The sequence below is a fragment of the Eulemur rufifrons genome, chromosome 16, assembly GCF_041146395.1.
Source record: "Eulemur rufifrons isolate Redbay chromosome 16, OSU_ERuf_1, whole genome shotgun sequence".
In the NCBI taxonomy this organism is placed as follows: Eukaryota; Metazoa; Chordata; class Mammalia; order Primates; family Lemuridae; genus Eulemur; species Eulemur rufifrons.
The window spans coordinates 28726439-28749673 of NC_090998.1; the positions used below are offsets into that span (position 1 = coordinate 28726439).

Below are 23235 nucleotides of genomic sequence, written 5' to 3' on the forward strand. Positions count from 1 at the left end.
ACACTGGGACTTTTATCATCACAACTGATCTGTTTTTGTAAATAGAATTAGAGGAGATGATATAAATTAAATCATCTTTGTAGTAATTTGGAAGTGTTGCCTAGTTGCAGACAAGAAACTTTCCAAGTACTTTTTAAAGAAATTCTCAGTGCTTTTTGAGCATGAAGCAGTAAAAGAATCAGGGCTATAGTGTGGCAGCATAAATAGTTCAAAATTAAGAAGGATTTTTCTTACACAAAATAGTTTATTTCAGTCATTAGACCTGTTAGTTGGCAAAATAGGGAGGGCAAGGGGAGAAAAGTAAAGTTTCCATCCTTCTGAAAGCCATTAACATGTGCTAACAAAAACCATCCTAGTAGTGACAGTTATGCCACATTTGCATGTTGGTGATTGAAATTCCTCAAGGGATCAATTTTTTGACTTGATTTAATGAGAGTTATCTCCAATCCATGTCCTTATTAAATAGCTGAAATTCAAACCTTTATTTTTCAACCACAGAAAAAATAAAGACTAGAAACAATTTCCTTTTTTCCCATATTTTCCTCAATGCATTGAAAAAAAAAATCTGCTTGCTTTGAATACTGCACCATTACTTTGGGATGTCTGCCATTTTTATTCTTTTGATGTTGCATAACACCTTGTATTTTTACTTAAGAGTAGTGTGTAGTGAATGAGTTCCAGATGTGCAGGTGTTTTGTACTTAGTTGTGACTAGTGAACTCAGTAATGGTCATCATAACACAGGTGTAGTCTCTATCTTACACATTATACCTTAACTGGTGGCCCGTCCTATCTTGTTGAACTTTTTAAAACAGTGATTCTCGAACTTGAGTGTGTATAAGAATCACTTTGGAAATAACTTTCCTGGATCCTATCCCCAGAGATTTTGATTTTATAAGTCTGGGGTGGGCAAGGCACATAGGTGATTCTGATGCAGATGGTTCATGGTTTGTAATTTGAAAAGTACGTTAGTGAATCATTGGATTTTAAAATGTACGATACTGGAAAAAGCAGGAATAATTTAGGAAAGTTGAGTCTAGGGCATACCACTATCTAGTACCATGTTGATTTGGTGGCATTCTTGCTCTAAAATATCACTTCCCAGACAACCTTTGCCAATCCCTAAATGTTTTAAACTTTATTTCTTAAATTGCCCAAATAATACTTATTTGGAGGCTAGGGACTTGGAGGAGTTAAGGAGAGGGAATCATGTTTACAGCTGTCAGTTATTTACATTTTTTATGATTTAGCTAAATAAATTGCTTTCCTCTTTCTCTAGCTGAGATCGTCTGTGTGAAAAGAACAGAGAATGGGGAGAGAGAAGGTTGATACTTTTAGACCATGGTGTACTTTGCAGGTGGAGAAGGAGATAAGACTTAAAACAACTTTTGTGACTCAACTTGGGAAATTTAATCACTATTTCTTAAGTTGAGAATTGGAAAGGGGAGCCCTCCAGGTATGTAATCCAAACCATCCAATATAGGCATCCCAATGCAGATGACATTAACCTGAGACTCTGGCTTAGTGTTGCTAGTAATGTACTTTTCACTTTGCCTTTTATTTCAGTGATTTCAGCACTATCTTCAGGCAAATGTAAAAGGAAAAGCAGTTTGGATTTTAATGACCAATTTGCAAACCAACTTGTTTTTTATTTTACATTTAAAAAGTTGAAATATAACAAATATTTTGTTCACGTAACAAAATTCACCATTGTAAAGTGTACAGTTTAGTGGTTTTTAGTATATTTACAAGGTTGTGCAACCATCATCACTATGTAATTCCAGAACATTTTCATTACCCCCCAAAAAACCTCATACCCACTAGCAGTCACTTCCCCATTTTGCCCTCTCCCAGCCCCTGGCAGTCACTAATCTACTTTCTGTCTCTATAGATTTGCCTATTGGTCATTTCATATTAATGGAATCATGCAATATGTGGTCTTTTGTGTCTGGCTTCTTTTGCTCAACATTATGTTTTTTTTTTAGCTTCATCCAGCATGTAGCATGGCTGAATAATATTCCATTGTACAGATATACCACAGTTTGTTTATCCATTCATCAGTTGATGGACATTTGGGTTGTTTCCGCTTTTTGGTATTATGAATAATGCTGCTGTGAACATTTGTTTACCAGTTTTTATGTGAATTTTGTGTGTTTTCAATTCTCTTGGCGATATACCTGGGAGTGCAATGGCTGGGTCATATGATAATCTTATGTTTAACTTTTTGAAAAACTGCCAACATGTTTTCCACAGTGGCTACACCATTTTACATTCCCTCTAGCAGTGTTATGAGGGTTCCAGTTTCTGCACACCCTTACCAGTAGTCGTTATTTATTTATTTATAAAGCCTTAAATCATTCTGGAATTTTTTATTTGAAAAAAGGCACCTTTATACCCCTATCCTATTTCCTTTGCCTACAGCTGACTCTTTTCATAGTTTGATGCCTCTTTTTTCCCCTGAGCGCTGCTATCTACATTTTAGCATTTATTGATTATACTTTCATTCCTTGTGATGCATTGTTTTCTTGTGAGTGTTCTTAGATAAACTTACTCCCTTTTCTTTTTTCTGTAGTTTCTTTGTATAGATCATGAGCTGCTTTTTTTTTTTTTTTAAATTGAGGTGAATTTATATGATATAAAATTAACCATTTAAAAGTATACAATTCAGTGGTATTTAGTACATTCATAATGTGAAACCACCATCTCTATCTAGGTCTAAAACATTTTCATTACAAAAGAAAACTCTGTACTCCTTAGGCAGTCACTCCCTATTCTTCCAGTCCCTCAGCCCATAGCAACCACCAATCTACTTTCTGTGTCTATAATTTTACCTATTCTGGATTTCATAGAAGTAGAATATGTGATGATTTATGTCAGGCTTCTTTCACTTAGCATAACATGGTTCATTCATGTAGCATGTACCAGTACTTCATTTAAGGGCTGAGTAATAGTCCATTATATGTGTAAGCCACGTTTTGTTTATTCAGTCATCCATTGATGGGCAATTGAGTTATTTCTTCCTTTTTGTTATTGTGAATAGTGCTGCTATGAATAGTTGGATATAGGTATTTGTTTGAGTACCTATTATCAGTTGTTTTGGTATATACCTAGGAATAAAAGTGCCAGGTTCTGTGTTAATGCTGTATAACTTTTTGAGGAACCACCAAACTTTTCCACAGCAGCTGCCCCATTTTATAATTCCCACCGGGAATGTACAAGGGTTTTGATTTTTCTATATCCCTGTCAACCTTTGTTAAATCATGTATCTTTTTGATTATCGTCATCCTAATGGGTGTGGAGTCTCATTGTGGTTTTGCTTTACATTCTCCTAATGACTAATGATGTTGAACATCTTTTCATGTGCTTGTTGCAGTTACTGTCTCTTTATTTTGAGTTATAAGAGTTCTTTATATATTCTGGATACTAGACCCTTAACAAAACCTGATTTACAAATATTTTCTCCCATTCTGTAGGTTGTCTTTTCACTTTTTTTTTTTTTTGAGACAGAGTCTCTCCCTGAGCTTGGGCTAGAGTGCATTGGTGTCCTCATAGCTCACTGCAGCCTCATACTCCTGGGCTCAAGTGATCCTCTTGCCTCAGCGCCCCCCGAGTAGCTGGGACTACAGGCATGCGCCACCATGCCCTGCTAATTTTTTCTTTTTTTGGAGAGAAGGGGTCTCACTCTTGGCTCAGAGCTGGTCTCAAACCCCTGGCCTCAAGCAGTCCTCCAGCCTTGGCCTCCGAAAGTGCTAGCATTATAGGAGTGAGCCACCATGCCCAGCATGTCTTTTCACTTTCTTGATACTGTTGTTTGATGCACAAAAGTTTTTAATTCTGATCGAGTTCAATTCATCTATATTTTCTTTCGTTGTTTGTGCTTTTGGTGTCATATCTAAGACATCACCAAATCTAAGGTCATGAAGGTTTATTATTTTGTATTTTTTCCTAAGGATTTTATAGTTTTAGCTCTTAAATTTAGTCTTTGATCATTGTGAGTAAATTTTTGTCTGGTATGAGTGTAGGGGTCCAACTTCTTTCTTTTGCATATTACTATCCAGTTGACCTAGCACCATTTTATTGAAGAGCCTCTTCTTTCCCCATTGAATAGTCTTGGCACTATTGTTGAAAATCAGTCAACCATGGAGGTATGTATGGGTTTATTTCTGGGCTCTCATTCTTTTTCATATGTCTGTCCTTATGCTAGTACCACACTGCTTTGATTACTGTAGTTTTGTAGTATATTTTGAAACTGAGAAGTGTGAATCTCCCAACATCATTCTTTTTCAAGATTGTTTTGGCTGTTTGGTGTCCCTTGCCATTCCATATGAATTTTAGATTTGGCTTTTCCATTTCTGTAAACAAGACCATTGTGATTCTGATAGGGATTATGTAGGGATTTACTCTGTAAATTGCTTTGGAGAGTATTGCCATCTTAACAATATTAAGTTAGTTATAGAATTTTTGGTTGACAAGTTTTTTCTTTCAGCACTTCAAGCTCAGGCTGCCTCTGGCCCCCCTGGTTTCTGATGAGAAATCATTTGTATCTGTTGTTAATCTTATTGAGGATCCCTTGTACTTGACAAGTTGCTTCTTTGCTTCTCTCTTGGTTCTTTCAACATTTGTTTTTGTCTTTCAACACTTTGATCATAATTTGTCTCAATGTGGACCTCTTTGTGTTTATCCTGCTTTGAGTTCATTGAGCTTCTTGGATGTGTAGATTTATGTCACTTATCTCATACTTCTCTGCTTTTATAGAAACAGTGGGAATTTTTATGGATGTTAACTTTTCCTGTTAAAGTTCATGGCCTTATCAGATATCTAAATCTCTCACTCTTTTCTTCTTTGATCTAGAGAGCGTTGGGCATATAGTTTTATAACCAAGAAAAAATTTCTCCCTAAGGACTATTAGGTCTGTAACATTTTGGAAAGTTTGGATTCTGGTGGATATGTTAATATTTTTGAGTTATATGTTCAGTATAAGAACCACATTTTAAGCTTGGCAAGGTGGCAAATACCTGTAGTCCCAGCTACTTGGGAGGCTGAGGTGGCAGGTTCTCTTGAGCCCAGGAATTCGTGGCTGTAATTGTTCCTGTGAATAGCCATTGCACTTGCTGGCTGGGCAACATAGCAAGACCCTGTCTCTTAAAAAAAAAAAAAAAAAAAAAAGCATTTTAACACCACAGATTATAAAGTGGTTTAAACTTCAGATTTACATTTTGTCACTAGGTTGGGGGGTTTGAGCTATAGGGTAAAAACATTTTAGTTTAGCTATTTTATTTTATTTTATTTTATTTTTTTGAGACAGAGTCTCGCTCTGTTGCCTGGGCTAGAGTGCCGTGGTGTCAAGCTCACAGCAACCTCAAACTCCTGGGTTCAAGCAATCCTTCTGTCTTAGCCTCCTGAGTAGCTGGGACTACAGGCATGCGCCACTATGCCTGGCTGATTTTTTTCTACATATATTTTTAGCTGTCCAAATCATTTCTTTCTATTTTTAGTGGAGACGAGCTCTCGCTCTTGCTCAGGCTGGTCTTGAACTCCTGACCTCAAGCGATCCTCCCACCTCGGCCTCCCAGAGTGCTAGGATTACAGGCATGAGCCACCGCGCCCGGCCTAGTTTAGCTATTTTAAATACCATAAGGTTAACATTTCTAAGGACACTCTTAAAAATATTCTATTTAGGGAGCACTTATTCTGTTTTATAGAATGAAGTATTTCCCAGTTAGAAAAATTTAAAAAGAGAGAAATATTTTATTTAAGTGAAACAAATATTAAGGAAACGTCTTCTGTAAATCAAAAATTATTTTAAAAGTTAAAAAGTTAAGAGGACATCTTTATCTGTTATTGTAATATCAAAATAAAGAATTGAGAGGTCTGTTTTATATAATGAAAAATAGAAACTTAGAAGTTAAAAAATGAATCAGCCTTGGTTAATGTGGCATGAATGAACATTTATAACTTTTCACCCCCAACTGATGCTAGATGTCAGAGAAAAAGAGCTAAAAACCTAACAACCTTTTCAGGGAAAGGCCACATCTCAAAATATAAACTCAAAACACTAAAAATCCCAATTCAGTGTAACTTAGAAGAAACTAAAAGGTGACATTGAGACCAGGCACACAGATCTTTAGCTTCTAAATATAATACAGGATATTGAGTCAACTTTGGAAGTAGATGGAGATGAAAAAAGCTGAAGACCGTGGGGTGCCAATAGCGCCCTATTTCCAGAGCAAGTCAGTTATGATTTTGCCACTTTGGAACTCCTGTGGCTACTCATCTTCCTGGAAAGAGTGTGGACACTGGGTATTTAAATTATTAATATGAGGGGAAAACAAGCGCTGATCTAATCAATTGTTGAAGAAGCCAGCACTATGATACTGAGTCCAGGGGACAGGTAAAAAATTGGGAGCTCACAGATATGTTTTATTTGGTCTGCATTTGTGCTGACATGTATAATATTAAAAAGAAATGAATTAGTTGCCACTGTTTACAAATAGTGAAAGGCCTTAGATTTCTGGTTTTTCCTTTAAAAAGAAAAAACAAACAAAATCTGACAGTGCATTCCCAATGGATGCTTTTGGTGGGTCAACCAATATCTAGTTAGCCACAGTTCCCATTGCTCCCAGTCATTTTCCCTGGTTGCAATTTATCATCATTTATGTGTTGCTCTTTCCTTTTTGTATTGTGAAGAGAGAGCTTTTTGGGAGGAATTGTTAGAATATTCTTACGTGTTTTTTTTTTTTTTTTTTTTTTTGAGACAGAGTCTTGCTTTGTTGCCCGGGCTAGAGTGAGTGCCGTGGCGTCAGCCTAGCTCACAGCAACCTCTAACTCCTGGGCTTAAGCGATCCTACTGCCTCAGCCTCCTGAGTACCTGGGACTACAGGCATGCGCCACCATGCCCGGCTAATTTTTTCTATATATATTTTGGCCAGATAATTTCTTTCTATTTTTAGTAGAGACGGGGTCTCGCTCTTGCTCAGGCTGGTCTCAAACTCCTGACCTCGAGTGATCCACCCGCCTCGGCCTCCCAGAGTGCTAGGATCACAGGCGTGAGCCACCGCGCCCAGCCTTATTCTTACATTTTTAATGTGCAAAGAAAATGTCAGAAGAATGCTATCTGAAGACATTTTTAAGAAAATCACTTTTTTTTTTTTTTTTTTAAAAGAGGCAGGGTCTTCCTCTGTCACCCAGGCTGGAGTGCAGTGGTGGAATCCTAGCTCACTGTAGCCTTGAATTCTGGGCTCAAGAGATCCTCCTGCCTCAACCTCCCGAGTAGCTGGGACTAGCAGCAGGCACCACCATGCCTGGCTAATTTTAAATTTTTTTTGCAAAGTGCTGGGTTTATAGGTGTGAGCCACCTCACCCAGTGATTATGGAATTTATTACGAGATAAGAGACTTGAAGGTGAGAGCTAAGAGAGCCAAAGTCCTGATCTTCGATGATTGTGAAAGAGCACTTGGAGCAGATGACAAAAGAAACCGTAATCAAACAAATAATAGGCAAAACTTCCCCAGAGCTGAAATAAGACATTTTCTGGTCTCAATTGCTGGACATAAATATTGAAAGAAGAGACATAACCCTGGTTAAATTTCTGAAATCAAAACAAAACAAAAGAATACTACAAGCTTCTAAATAGAAAGAGGAGGGATAAACAGGTTTCTTAAAAGGAAAAGAAAGTCAGACTGGCCTCTGACTTCCAGTGTGCAACAGTAAATGTTGTATGCATGGAGAAATGTTTAAAGTTTAGAGTTCCTAGGGAAATTGTGATTATATAAAATTGTCTCCATCCCTACTATAACCATTCTTTTTTTTTTTTTTCTTTTGGGGAGGTGATGTGTTTTTTGTTTTATTAGAAAAAATTTTGGTCATTCCATTCTACAGATTTACATTTAAACAAAATTAATTAAATCTGATCAGAGAGATCAACTTAAACACAGGAGACAGTTGAGAATTCCGAAAATCTTGCTCAGATCTTGGGAATAAAGACAATGTGTTAAAGTTTTGGTTTGAATGTATTGATTTTTGGTGGCAGTATTAAGTCATTTATCTATAATCTCCAAGTGTTAGCATGAGTGACCATTAGGTAGATGAGACTTATTTTAACAGCAACCTAACCAACTAGGTGGGGTTTAGGAGCTATATTTTCCAATAAATGACTCAGTCTAATTCTGAAATGACTAAAGCAGTTCATATCATTTTGTTCACATTAGAACTCCACTGGAGTCAGGGATGGAGGTCAACTCCTATTCCAAGAATGAAATCTTTAGGTAATGTCTCAAGTGCTGTCCGAGCTACCTAGTCATCATAACAATGTAGGATCTGTAATTTCTCTAATTTATAGGTTTCTCTGGTTTCTAGAAGCATTCAGTGACTCACCATGCCACCAGAGTCCACACAGAACAGTCACAGTGTCATTCCCATTCATTTTAACATAAGGCTTACTTTTACATTTCAGGTATTTTTATATTTTCACAATGTAGTAGGCTGTGGCATGTTAAATGTCAGGTGGAAGTTCTACAACCAATCACAAAATACCTGTAATCTGTGTATTTCATTTCTGGAGTAAACTTGGTCACACAAATGTCTTGCATTTTATTGCCTCAGAAGTGAAACCAGCCTATTGATGTCAAACCTGGACCAGTGTGACCTGCTGTGCCTGACTCCGGGTGCCCCTCTCTGACTGCTCCTCTAACTTGCCCAGCTGTGCAGGGTCGGGCATCAGGCAAGACCAGGATAGGGCCCTTGCCACAGTAGTGTCCCAGGCCGCTGTGCTACAGAGCCCCTACACCTATTCTTTTTAAATTAGTGAAACATAAATGAATGAAAAAGAGAACGGAAAAAAGTTTTTTTTATTACCCCTTTATTTCCTATCCAAGATAATGTGAAATGAAATTGAAATGCTACCTGAATTGCTTACAGCCCTGTATTGCAGACTCGAGTATAGTACTTTGAGCTTTCCAGCAGAGCTGGACACTAAGCTAATATAGACCACTTGTACAGACAGGGAGGGTGGACATAGGAGTTAGTCTATAACCTGTTTTCAAGCTGTATGGCTATACCAGATGTCTCCTTGGGATATGAGAGGGAAGGAGAAATGTTCTAATCCCTTTTATTACCTCTTCAATGTGAGATCCAATACCACATTTGAGGCATTCAAAAATTATTTTGAAACATTTTCAATATTATGAACACTGTTACACCAGCCTCCCAGGTTAAGAAATAAAACATTACCCAGTTGAATTTCTCTCCTTCCCAGAGAGAGAGAACCACTTTCTTGAATTCGATGTTTATTATTCCCCATGTACTTCATTATACATATAATACATAAGTAGGTAATCTAAACAGTATGTAATATTGTTTTAAACTTGAAGTAAGTGGTGTCATGCAATATATGTTCCTCTGCATTTTTTAACACAATCATATTAATATGTGAAATTTATTCATATACACACATATTCCTAGTTTGTTCATTTACACTGCTATATAATGGTTCATTATAGGAATATATAACAATTTATCCTCTTGTTGAGGAACACTTGTATGTTCCCCATTGTTTGCTATAGAGTTTTAGTGAACAATGGTCCTGGGAAAATTTCTATAAATGTCTCATTGTACATGTTTGAGAATTTCTCTAAAGTATAATGGAGTGGAATTGCTAGACTGTAGGATATATTTATTTTTATTTTCATTGGATTTTGCTACTTGCTCCTCAGGATGGTTGTAACCATTTACATTCCCTCCAACAGAGAGAAGTTTGTTTACGTCTGTATTTGGTATTGTCACATTTTAAATTTATGGTATCTCGGCCAGGCGCGGTGGCTCAAGCCTGTAATCCTAGCATTCTGGGAGGCCAAGGCGGGTGGATCATTTGAGCTCAGGAGTTCAAGACCAGCCTGAGCAAGAGCGAGACCCCATCTACACTAAAAATAGAAGGAAATTAGCTGGACAACTAAAAATACATAGAAAGAATTAGCCGGGCATGGTGGCGCATGCCTGTAGTCCCAGCTACTCGAGAGGCTGAGGCAGGAGGATTGTGTGAGCCCAGGAGTTAGAGGTTGCTTTGAGCTGGGCTGACGCCATGGCTTGCTAGCCCGGGCAACAGAGTGAGACTTTGTCTGAAAAAAAAAAAATAAACAAAATAAATTTATGATATCTCATTGTGGGTTCTATTACATCCCCCAATTACTAGTGAGTTTGAGCATCTTATGTTTTTTTGCCCTTAGTGGTTCTGTTTTTGAGTTTCTGCTCATATCTCTGCACATTATTTTCTATTAGGTTAGTCACCTTTTTCTTATTTATTTGTAGGAGTCATTTATACATTTTGGTTACTAATTCTTTGTCAGTTATACGGATCATAGATGTTTTCTCCCTGTTTTTTCTATTGATATAAGGAAAAGTCATTTTAATTTTATTGTAGTTTAATTATCAATCTTTTCATCTATGGTTTGTACATTTTATGTATTTTAGAAATCATTCTCCTTTATTTTGTTTTTTAACAGCTTTTTTGAGATATAATTTATATACCATAATGTTCACCTATTTGAAATGTGTAATTCAATGTTTTTTAGCATATTTGTGGAGTTGCACAACTGTAACCATAAACTGATTTTAAAATACATCATCTCCCAGAAAGAAACTTTGTATCCATTCATAGTCACTCCCCATTTCCCTCTGCCCCAGCCATCTACACAGCCACATAATCTACTTTCTGTCTATACATTTGGCTATTCTGGACATTTCATATAAACAGGATCCAATAATATTTGGTCTTTTGTGACTGACTTCTTTCACTTAGCAGAAGGATTTTAGGTTCATCCATGTTATAGCATGTTATCAGTACCTTGTTCCTTTTTATGACTGAGTAATATAACTTACAAGGTTAAACATTAGTGTCAGTATTTCTAGGTAGGTTAAATGTCCATATTAGGGATTCTGGGAAAATAACAGCAGTGGTAGAATAGTTTCCTAAATATCTATATGACTTTCCCTTAAAACCAGAACAAATAGGATAGGAAAACCAAAAACACATTGATAGCATGTATAAGAAAAGTAGTTGACTATATGCCAGTATTCTTGGGGACAAACCGTGAACAGCTCCAAGACCTGTGTATTTTTATTATCTATTAATATATTAGGGGAAGCAGTGGAACATCTGAATTGAAAAATATTCAGAGGCAATCAATCACTGGAAAGCTTGGAGGACTAGTTTAAGATTACCAGCTGAAATTTGGAAGGGTTTTGCACACACTGATAATGAGTGAGTGAAAGAGGTCTGTTGTGAAGTCTGAAGGGACTGGAGCCCTTTTATGAAACTTTTTTTTTTTTTTTTTTTGAGACAGAGTCTCACTCTGTTGCCCAGGCTAGAGTGAGTGCCGTGGCGTCAGCCTAGCTCACAGCAACCTCAAACTCCTGAGCTCAAGCGATCCTCCTGTCTCAGCCTCCCGAGTAGCTGGGACTACAGGCATGCACCACCATGCCCGGCTAATTTTTTCTATATATATTTTTAGCTGTCCATTTAATTTCTTTCTATTTTTAGTAGAGGTGGGGTCTCGCTCTTGCTCAGGCTGGTCTCGAACTCCTGAGCTCAAACGATCCGCCCACCTCGGCCTCCCAGAGTGCTAGGATTACAGGCGTGAGCCACCGTGCCCGGCCTATGAAACTTTTAAAATTAACCAACCAAAGCTTCTAGGACCACATTCTTCTAGGACCAATTCTCACAGTGAGAAAGAACTGAGAATACAACTGAGTACTGAGTATTCCCTGAAAAATATAGACAAAGGAAACAGAAGGTCAGCTAAAAGTAGGGGAAATAAACAGAGCCAAAATACCTCAGAAAGCAAGAAACTGTATTTTGAACACTATGTGAAAACAACAAAAATGAGTTTTAGAGTGTAGAGTTAGAATAGCTATTCTGAGCCAAGCCTCCTTCAAAAATCAGCTGTATGAAATAATGGTCAAATCTCATACAAAGTTTTTAAAGAAAAATAAGACCCTTATAGAAAATGAAAGCACACAAGAAATACATGCCCACAAAACAGTTGAAAGCCATGAGATATTAAGACAAAAGACATGAGGATAACATGGCATTTCAAAAAATCAAATTTGCATAAGAAAAATTTAAAAATTAGGTAGTAGAACTCAGTAAGATATTAGAAATAAAATTTATTTTGGAAATGACCCAAATTAGAAGGAACACAAGCATAAATAAATATAACAGATAATACCTTAAGAGGAAAAGAAGTTGAAAAGAAGAAAGACATTAAAAATAAAAAAGATAAGGCCAGGCATGGTTGGTAGCTCATGCTTGTAGCTTCAGCACATTGGAGGCCGAGAAGGGAGGATTGCTTGAGTCCAGGAGTCTAAGACTAGCCTGAGGAACATAGCAAGACCCTGTGTCTACAAAAAAAATAAAAAAATTAGCCAGGCATGGTGATATCTGCCTGTAGTCTCAGCTACTTGGGAAGCTGAGGTAAAAGGATTGTATGAGCCCAAGAGTTCGAGGCTGCAGTGAGCTATGATTGGCTCCTGCACTCCGAAAAAAAATATGAAAGACATGTAAAAAGAATTTGATAGAAATTGACATATTGGAAATAGGCAAAGAAGATCTAACATGTATAATAGGAGTCCCCAAAGAAGAAAACAATAGCCAGGGAACAGAACAGATACTAAAAATTACAATTTGAGACAATTTTAATGAATTAAAAACAGATTTGGAACTACATTTTGGAAGAGCACAGCACACACCTGAGAACACTGACACAAATGGCAACACTGAGACATAGTCTAGAAAAATTGTTGGACTTTAAAGGAAAAATAAACATCCTTCAGACTTGCAGGCAGAAGTCACAAAGTCCCTTATAAGTGAAGGAAAATCAGATTATTGCCATTCTTTTCAATAGCAATATTTTGAGAGATAAGACTATGGAATATATCTTCTTTCTGGTTGTTCAGAAAAAGAAAGAAAGATAAGTATAATAAAAAAAAGACTATAGAATATTCCATATTTAAGATAAGAAAGTATGAGCCCATGATTTTATATATAACCAAAATGATTTTCAAGTATAAAGATCACAAACTGTTATCAGTATGCTAGAATGTGAAGAATATTGTTTTCATTAGCCCTTCCTGACTAATCTACTGGAAAACAAGCTTCAGAGAGTCAAAATGACTAGAGACCATTAATTTAAAGACAGTTGGTCTGTATTGTACATAAACTAAGACCAAATGAGGGGTTAAAAGGAGAAATTGTGGTCTATAAAGAGGTAAGAAGAAGAATGAAGGGATCATATGCAAAAGTATTTTCAGTAATCATGTTGGTGGTGGTACTATTGGTATTATTTCAAGTATCTGTGTGTAATGTGAAATAAAAAGCAAATAAGTAATTGTGTTACTCTAATTCTGTCACAAACTGTCATTGAAAACCACGATTCTTGGTATGGAAGAAAAAAGATAGAGATGACTGTTGAGAGATATATGTTTGTATATGGAGTGGGAGGGAGTGTTGGTAGCTGAGTTAGATAAATAAGCTAAAAACATTCAACTCAAGGAGGTTTAAAAAAGAACAGATCAAGCATACTTTCACCAGGAAAAAAAGAAACCCCAGAAGAGAAGAAATTAACAATACAAAAAAATTACAAAGCAAAACCGATAAAAGACAAATTTGACCAATAAAACAATGTAGCAATTAATTGGAAAGTGCAGTTAGAACAAAGAACCAAAAGAAAATATTGGGAATAAGAAAAATTAACAAATTCTAAGAATATGTGAATAGTTCATCCTATGAATTTGAAAATCAAAATTAGATGTTATTTTATGGATGAGTTTTGTCAAACGTAAAGAACAGGAAATTTCTTTTCTTTTCCTTTTTTTTCTTTTTTTGACACAGAGTCTCACTCTGTTGCTGGGGCTAGAGTGCAGTGGAGTCATCATAGCTCACAGCAACCTCAAACTCCTGGGCTCAAGTGATCCTTCTTCCTCAGCTTCCCAAGTAGCTGAGACTACAGGCGTGTGCTACCACGCCGGCTAAGTTTTCTGTTTTTTGTAGAGACAAGGGTTCAGTATTGCTCAGGCTGACCTCCAACTCCTGAGACCTCAAGCGATCCTCCCCCACAGCCTCCCAAAATGCTGGGATTACAGGCGTGAGCCAGCGTGCCCAGCTAGAACAGGAAATTTCTATGTTGTTTTAATTATTTCAGAGTATAGAAATGGAAATGATAGAAAGCACCTCATTTTATTTAATGAGAGGGGTAAATCTGGATACTAAAACTTAGCAGTACCAAAAAGTACAGTTTCACAGATATGTCACATAATCTTCAATTTAACCCTCCATATCCACTCAGCATTCCTGTTCTCCATCATAGGGGACCTTTCTGAACAACATGAATGGTTCCCTGTGTCCCCTGCCTTCTGTTAATAATTGGATTTGTAAATGGCGATCCCTGGCAAGGAATTGGAGGAAGGAGGAGATAAAAGTCTGGGTATCTATTCCCTTCTCACACTTCTTGTATGTGGAAGCCTTGGGCTGACTGTGTCACTTTTCTTGAAAAGTCTTGGCCCTTCCTTTGGGGCTTATGGATGGTAAGAGTTTTTCTCTTGTTACTAGCTTGGGTAACTGCACTATCCCTTGTGATTCCCCTAAGCCTTACCATGCCATAGCTTTGTAAATAGTCTCTTTGTAAATAAACCCTCCTTAAATTAACCTAATCTGAGTGGGCCATCTGCTTCCTGTACACCCTGTTTGATACAGCAGATGAAATTAGAGTTTTTGCATTTGTAGAAAATATTAAATAGAAAAGATGTACTAGTTTTGACTAAGGAAAACAGTACAGAAAAAATATACTGTATAAAAATACAGTATATTGCAAAGTTAAGAAAAACAGCAAATTTAGAAATATTTAGACTGTAATAGAGACCATATACGTTAAAAATGTATAATAGAGGTTTATATATTATTTGATTATTTACTGTATATTAGATAGTGGTATTGTATCTGTGTTAAATTTCCTGAATGTGATCGTTGTATTGTGGTTTTATGTATATGCCCTTGTTCTTAGGAGGTGCATGTCACAATATTTAGAGTGGACAGCAAAAGAAAAAAGTGTGTGTATGTGTAAGGAATGATGTAAAGCCAGTGTGTCAAAATGTTAATAAGTGGTGACTCAATGTTAAGATACATGAATATTCACTGTTACTATTCTTGCAACTTTTTTGTAGCATTGAAAACTTCAAAGTAAAAAGTTAGGGGAAAATACTGAAATTGAAAAATGAAATACTTCTAGATAAACAGCTTTATTAAAAATTAAGAAATACATAAAATAAAATATATAAAACGCTAGTATTTGAACAGTCATTAAGGAGAAATACAGAGAGCCCTTAAAAAAATGCTTGACATCAATAATAAAGGAATGCAAATTTAAATTAGCTATCAGTGTTCATCTATCAAAATAGCAAAGATTCAAGAAGTGATAATGCCCCATACTGATGGGGATGCAGCAAATTGAACAAACTTGACAAGCTGTTGGAAGTATAGCTTGGTGCCATCTTGTGTGCAGTCTGGCAGTATCTAAAAATGCTTTAAGTCTGTATGTTTTTTAATCAGTAATTTAATTTAAATGAACTAAATCTAATAAGGTAATAGGATAAGGAAGTAAGGCTATATATACAGAAGTATGTTCATTGCAACATTGTTAATAATAGCAAAAACCAAAAAACCACTTAAATGTCCATCGGTTGGGGGCTTGGTTTTATACACAGTAGACTACTGTTTATTATTTATTTATTTTTTTAGAGAGACAGGGTCGTGCTCTGTTGCCTAGGTTGGACTGCAGTGTGGATTATAGCAGTCCTATAACTCCTGGGCTCAAGCAATCTGCCCACCTCAGCCTCCTTCGTAGCTGGGACTACAGGCACATGCCACCACACTTGGCTAATTTTTAAATTTTTTGTAGAGATGTTACCCAAGCTGGTCTTGAACTCCTGGCTTCAGGCGATCCTCCCTGAAGGGGAGGATCTTCCCTCAACTTCCCAAAGTGTTGGGATTACAATGTGTGAGCCCACCATGCTTGGCCCTGTTTGACTGTTAAATACAGAAGTTAATATTTTAATATGGAATGATATTCCTGATCATTACATTAAAAATAAAAGCAGGTTAGAGAAAAATATATACAGTACTATCCCATTTAAAGTATCTACATATAATAAGCATGATTTTACGTATATTAATGTAGGTTTTGAAACCTGGTTGGGAGAACTTCAAAAAAGGTAGGAAAATTATGGGAGAGTGGGGCTTTTATTTTTGTTTTTGGATTTTTTTCCAAAGAAATAAAGATCATGTAATAGAAAATATAACTAAATTTAATTTTTAAAGTCTGCACTAATTTTTCCTTTAAATAAGTAAAAATTTTTGTATGTTAGTATAGTTTCCTGAGTTAACAAAAAAATCTGTTAAGAAACTCATTTTACTCTTGTATATTCTGTTTTCAGAGCAGTGGAAAGAGCTCAGTGCTAGAAAGCCTAGTGGGGAGGGACCTGCTTCCCAGAGGTACTGGTATTGTCACCCGGAGACCTCTCATTCTGCAGCTGGTCCATGTTTCACCAGAGGATAAACGAAAAACAACAGGAGAAGAAAATGGTAAATTTCAGAATTGGGATAAGAATTATTTTAAAACTCTATGTATTTTTGCTGTGTTCTTAAAAAGATATTAATTAATTAGATAATTAGAAATTAGTAGCTGTAGCAAAATCAGAAGTCTTGTGAAGAGAAGTATGCATCTTTCTTAACGTGAAAAAAAGTAATTTTTTTGAAAGGCCATCAGTAAAGTTGTTGGGGATAGTCGTTTTTGAGTAATTCCACTTAGTAAGCAGTTATTAATGCTGTTTAATGGAGGATCCAGTGAAACACTCAGTAAATTGGAATCAGTTATTTTATTTTATTTTTTATTTTTTTTATTTATTTTTTTTTTTTGAGACAGAGTCTCACTCTGTTGCCCGGGCTAGAGTGAGTGCCGTGGCGTCAGCCTAGCTCACAGCAACCTCAAACTCCTGGGCTTAAGCGATCCTACTGCCTCAGCCTCCCGAGTAGCTGGGACTACAGGCATGCGCCACCATGCCCGGCTAATTTTTTGTATATATATATTTTAGTTGTCCATATAATTTCTTTCTATTTTTAGTAGAGACGGGGTCTCGCTCTTGCTCAGGCTGGTCTCAAACTCCTGACCTCCAGCGATCCACCCGTCTCGGCCTCCCAGAGTGCTAGGATTACAGGCGTGAGCCACCGCGCCCAGCCTGGAATCAGTTATTTTAAAGAAAGTTTTTAAGTGTCTTTGGAGAGTTTTAAAGTTTTTTTCCCCTAATATTTAAAACACTGATTTGCATTGATTTAGAACTTAAGTCATTTAGAATCTAGTTGAAATATTTTAAATAAAATTAAAATGACTTTGTGTTTTAGCTTAGCAATGTTATTTTACCATCCCTTCTCTTGGTCTTCCCATGTAATTTTGATTCTTTTGCCCTTCAATCTAAGATGAATATTATTTATGGGAAGAGTTTTAATTTTAAACTAATTTTTTTTTTTCCCTAAGACAGAGTCTCACTCTATTGCCCAGGGTAGAGTGCAGTGGCATCATCACAGCTCACTGCAACCTCAAATGCCTGGGCTCAAGCAATCCTTCTGCCTCAGCCTCAGCCTCCCAGGCCCACACCACCACATCCAGCTAATTTTTCTATTTTTTGTAGAAGTGGGGTCTCACTATGTTGCTCAGGCTGATCTTGAATTCCTGGCCTTAAGCGATCCTTCTGCCTCGTCCTCCCAAAGTGCTAGGATTACAGGTGTGATGCCTGGGCTTCAATTTCTAAATTAGTTTTTTTTCTCCTTCTCTTGCTAGGGTTTATCTGTATAGCACATACTATTTTGATTTTTAAAGACTTATACCCCCCATATTCTACCTCCAACTATGTTCAAGATTAGTTTACAGCTAAACTCAGGCTATCTCTTTAATGGACTATATGAATAGTAAATGTGTAGTATTAAAATAAGAAAATATGCATTGTCCTTTTTAGCAGTTCTTTTTTGGTTAAATTGAAAATATTTTAAGGAATGCTGTTTGTGACTATCAGCAGATTTTAAGTTATTTATTAAATGTCTATCCTATATTAATCATACTTAAATTAGTGAGGTTTGAAATGTTTGATGAGAGTAATGTATTTCATCTTCCTGTTTAGTTCCATGTTTGGCTCAGACTTTCTGTCTTATTTATAAAAGTCTGTAAAATATCTCTAATTATTAAATTACTTTTGCAACAGAATACCATGTCTGTTTCTTATGTGCAGAGATCTGTTTTCAGTGCAGTTTCATTCTACTTATATTCTGATTTAAGATGGGAGATAGTATTGATGAAATTGAAGTTACTTTAATTTCTGCATCTGATTTCTTCTTTATTTACTATAGGAGCTGTTTGTGGTGATGACTTAATTTTTTTTTTTTAAAGGGGGGAAAACGTATCATGAGCATCTACTGGTGACTCTGGAATGTTAATCACTGGAACAAGTTAATGAAGTTGGAGATATATAAGTAATATTTTTGGATAGACTGCCAGTGAATATGTGGAAACTTTTTAATTAGTTAGCTCTTGGTGTGTTATTCATCATTTTGCATTTCTGTAATATTTCTTTATTATTGAAATTCTGAACCTTGAATTTAATCATTTTGGATTGACCTATGATTCAGCTTCAAATATGTAGAATAATACTTTATAAATTTCATCCTCACTAACTGACTTCATCAAACAGATTTACCAAACACCTGAAACCAAGACTTTAAGAAACTGTATGGCATTAGGTCTCTTTATTTTAACTTTTCATTTTCTTCAGTCATTTTGAAAGGGCAGATGATATCCTGTCTCTCAGAAACTATTTGTAGATGTGGGTAGTGTTTCCTTAGATAAAATTTTGCTTGTTAGAAAAGGGGATACATTTAGCTATAGAAGTGTCAGCTCCTTGGTATCTCTTTGCTTGTATATCCACTGTGTTTTGTTGATGTCTCTTTTTGGTGGTTGGTCAGTAAATCGGCTTATTTTTACCTATATATGTATTTTTTCCAAGCTTAGTGCTTATTTTTTATATATAAATTAAAAAACTCACTTAAAATGACAGCTCAGCTACTCAGAACACAAAATAGATTTCATAAGTTTGAGTACTAAATTTTGGGTGTCTTATTCTAAGACAGTTTCTTAGCCTCTCATCAGAGCCTCTTTATCCTTGGGATAAAAAGTTCTAGTTTATCATAAATTATTGTAACCCAGAGGAAATTAGAAAGCATCAAGCAGATAAACATATTAATAGTTACCTAGAACAGTATGAACTACCTGACAGCCTGACAATGAGAGAGGAGAAAGGGAAGAAAACATAACCAGACGGAAGAACTTTCAAAAAAGAAAAAAATCATTCACTCCATTTTGTATAGGGATTTATAGCCCATGAGAGCTTTGTTACGTAACAAAGTCCTAAGTTACAAATAATAGGTTAAGAGTAGTGCATTCTAAGATGACATAGAAAAGTGTAATGTTTTAGATATAGATCCATCAAAACTGGCTAAAATAAGATATTTTAGTGTTTAATATGTGTAATTTAATTATCAGGAAAATTTCTTTAGCATGTAATTCTTCATTCCGCCAACTATGTGGGATAATTGAGGTGTCAATATGTAGATTTATGGTGTTCTCACCTTGTCACCTCCCACTTCTGCCAATGTAAAAAAAAAATATTCTGTTAAATTCGTATTAAAAACAAAATTAAGGCTGGGCACAGTGGCTCATACCTGTAATCCCAGCACTTTGGGAGGCTGAGGCAGGAGGATTGCTTGAGGCCAGGAGTTTCAGGTTATAATGAGCTATGACCATGCCACTGCACTCCAGCCTGGGCAATAGTAAGACCCTGTCCCCCTGCAAAAATAAATTACTTAAAAAAATACTAAAGTATGTTTTAGAGTGGGGAGGTGGTTTAGTTTGAATTTTGAACTCTACTATTATCTTTCATATATTTGTAAGAAATAAGTCAAGCTTTTTCTCAGATTTTTTTTTAGACAAAGTCCAAAAATAGCATGCTCATTAAAGATGAAAATTGTACTGTATATCATACCTATGAACAGTGTTAGTTGAAACCTGGAAATTTATAAGAATAGAGTTTATTTCGGGGAGAGAAAATTGTTGAACTAAAGCAAATTTTTTTGTTTGTTTTCTTTTTTTAAATATATATGCTTCACAGAACAATGCTTAAAAATCTGGGTATAATTTGAATTTTTACCTCTACTTAGTTAAATTACTTGTAAAAGCATCAGTTGCTCCCAAAAGGCAGTAAAATTATAAGTAAGAATTAAAGGAAAATGGTAGGATCAATCTTTCTGCATAAAGGGCTGTGATACAAATAGTAGTCTCCCTTTGAATTGAGTCCATGAAGGTGTAGAGTTCACTTTCTGTGGTGTAGTGTTAAATTCCATATATATTTCAAAGAAAATCTCCTTATAAAGCTCAGTCTTAGCTAATGGGACAAATACCTGCATATATTTAACTCTTCAGATTTGAAAGATGTATTTAGTATACTTTGTAGATCCTTTTTTTTTTAATCAGGCAATTTATCTTTTCCCATAGTAAGTTATCAGATATCCCAAGCAAATTTTTGAATAATGGATTAATTGTAAACCATTTGTGTCAGAATTAGAAACAATGGTGATATAACTAATTGTAACAGGAAATTTGTTTTCTAAAAATAAATTATGGCACACAGTACGCTTTGCTTCTATCACTTAAAATATTATATACATCCCTCTAATTCAAGCTGTAAATTCTGAATAATTGAATGCTATGTGCATTTGAAATGTGATCAGGTTTCTGCACATTTGATTTTTTAAAAGGGTTCAAAATTTTAGGGATAAGCACTAAACATATTCTGTGCTGTTTCTCTTTAAATACAGACCCTGCTACATGGAAAAACTCAAGACACCTTTCTAAAGGTTTCCTTTATCCATTTGTTTTTGCCCCTTTTTCTTTTATGCCTGCATGTGTGCTTATGTACTCTTACAGGCTGTGTGCATCTTTTTCCTTCCGTTTTTATTTGCCTATCCACATTGATTGCAGGTTTTAGTGGTTCTTGTTATTTTTTTTTGGCATTGTATCAAAATGCAAGCTTTTTTGGTCATGAATGTAATTTTGTTTTATTTTTATTTTTAAACACATGCTTGTGAAGCTAGGCCTCTTTTATATATTAAGGTAAATTAAAAACACTCCTTTAGTATGTAGTACCTGCCTTTGTGAGTTCTGTTCACCTAGATTACTACAGTCCTCCAATGAGACTTCTTGGAAGAAGGTACTAAGCTTCAAGTAGGTGAGCATTTTACTTGGAAAAAGGATCCAGTTTTATTTACCTTTATTCCACCAAAGATTTGATCTACCTCTTTCCTCAATAAGTATTTATCTGAATATCTTAGAGTCATTTTTATTTTGATTTCAGGTGGCCAATATGCATTATTCGATAAACTTAATCATTAAATCATTGTAAACTTCTCTGAATTTAGCAAAAGCAACACAGCTGTGCTTGGGGGAGGTAAAGTTAGATTACCTTTGTACAATTAAACATTTCTAGTTTCTCTGGGATAAATAGAACAAAACTTGCTGTCCAAGTTTTAGACCATTTCACACAGTGCAGATAGTGAATATATTTTCCTTTTTGCAGCAAGTGCAAGAGGAACAGACCTATGATTGGAAACTAATAGAGAGTCGGGTAACTCCATATGATGCATACCAGGGTTTTTGGTTTTTTTTACTGTTTCTCCATTTTCTTTCTTTCCTACCTCCAGTTCTAAGGGAAAACACAGTCTTCACCCTGGGGGGAAAAAAATCACCTTTAAAATGTATGTAAATTTACAAAGCATCTAGCTACATAATACTGAAAGAGCTCTTTAAAGGAATAGCAAATTGTGACTTTATAGGCAATAAAAAAAACTGAAAAATTAGCTATTTCATTCACTATTTGCAAATTTTTACCTTCAGTTATGTATGCAAATCTGTTATACAAGCTTTTTGCATTACTCAGAATTCTTAATTTTTCTTCTTAGCCATTAACTTAATTGAGTACTTCCATTAGAAAAATTGCTTTTATGTGTATGATGTTTAAAAAGAAAGACTATACCTTTTACTATAATATAAATACATACAAAACATGAAGAGAAGTAAACAATTTATTTGTAAAATCTAGATTTCAAATGGTGGGAGGACCTGTGAGCAACTCTACCTGAAGTTAGTCATGTTTTTGAAATACATAATACAATTTTTAAAATGTGAAAAATATAATTTAGCAGATCTTAAAACACTTGTTAACATGTAGTTAATGGCAAAATAGAGACAAATAACAATTTATTATGTTGCCTTTTTCAATTCCTAACTAAAGATAAAAAGTAATTTCCATAGTTTCCAATAAATGAGTTTTTCTTTTTCTAGGGGTGGATGCAGAAGAATGGGGTAAATTTCTTCACACGAAAAATAAGGTAATCACACACGAATATAATGAAGAGATAATATGTTGAAAATAATATTTTGTACAAGTAGTTGGTAACTTAGTTTCTTATCATTGGCAATGTGTTATGTTATTTTGAAGCAACTGTTCCTTGTAAAATATTAATACATCTTATCTCAGTAACATTTCTAATCATAATAGTTTATTTGGAAAGCACTTGAAGCTGAGCCCAATTCTCTCCAATTTGGTTATTCTTAATTGTTATGGGTTCAGGCAGCTTTGCTTATAAAAACTATAAATTCTTAGCTCAGAAAAATGTATGTATACATTATAATTTGTTTACTAATTCTCTGAAGCAAATCCATGGACATCCTTGAAATATATGGACACTCCCTCAACTTAAAAACTTTTGATCTTATTTTGAATATTGTGCTTTTCATTTCAATAATTTTTAGCTTTACACAGATTTTGATGAAATTCGACAAGAAATTGAAAACGAAACAGAAAGAATTTCAGGAAATAATAAGGTAGGTATCTTTTTAGATCTGGAATAAACATCAGTGAATGTATCATTGAAGTGTTCCTTATGTAATGTGTGAAGGGCATTGTAAAATTCATAATCTTGGTCTTTGAAACAAATATTTTCACAACTACATAGAAACTTTGCTTAAAACCTCTTTTGTTTCTTAGAGCTTTTATAATATGTCAGATATTTACTATTTCACTTAGGTGTTTA

General features: G+C 35.3%; 1 protein-coding gene across 7 annotated transcripts in view; it reads left to right on the top strand.

The window, feature by feature from the left end:
• The window catches only part of DNM1L (dynamin 1 like), a 51645-nt gene that overhangs the window by 1901 nt on the left and 26509 nt on the right, over positions 1-23235 (top strand). For 4 of the 7 annotated variants that reach the window (XM_069489525.1, XM_069489528.1, XM_069489530.1 and 1 more), the window contains exons 2-4: positions 16479-16626; positions 22484-22530; positions 22955-23026. In XM_069489525.1, the coding sequence (XP_069345626.1) occupies positions 16479-16626; positions 22484-22530; positions 22955-23026 (267 nt within the window). Of the gene's footprint in view, positions 1-16478; positions 16627-20961; positions 21001-22483; positions 22531-22954; positions 23027-23235 lie in introns of all 7 variants that reach the window. The other 3 variants (XM_069489527.1, XM_069489529.1, XM_069489531.1) reach the window with 1 other exon arrangement.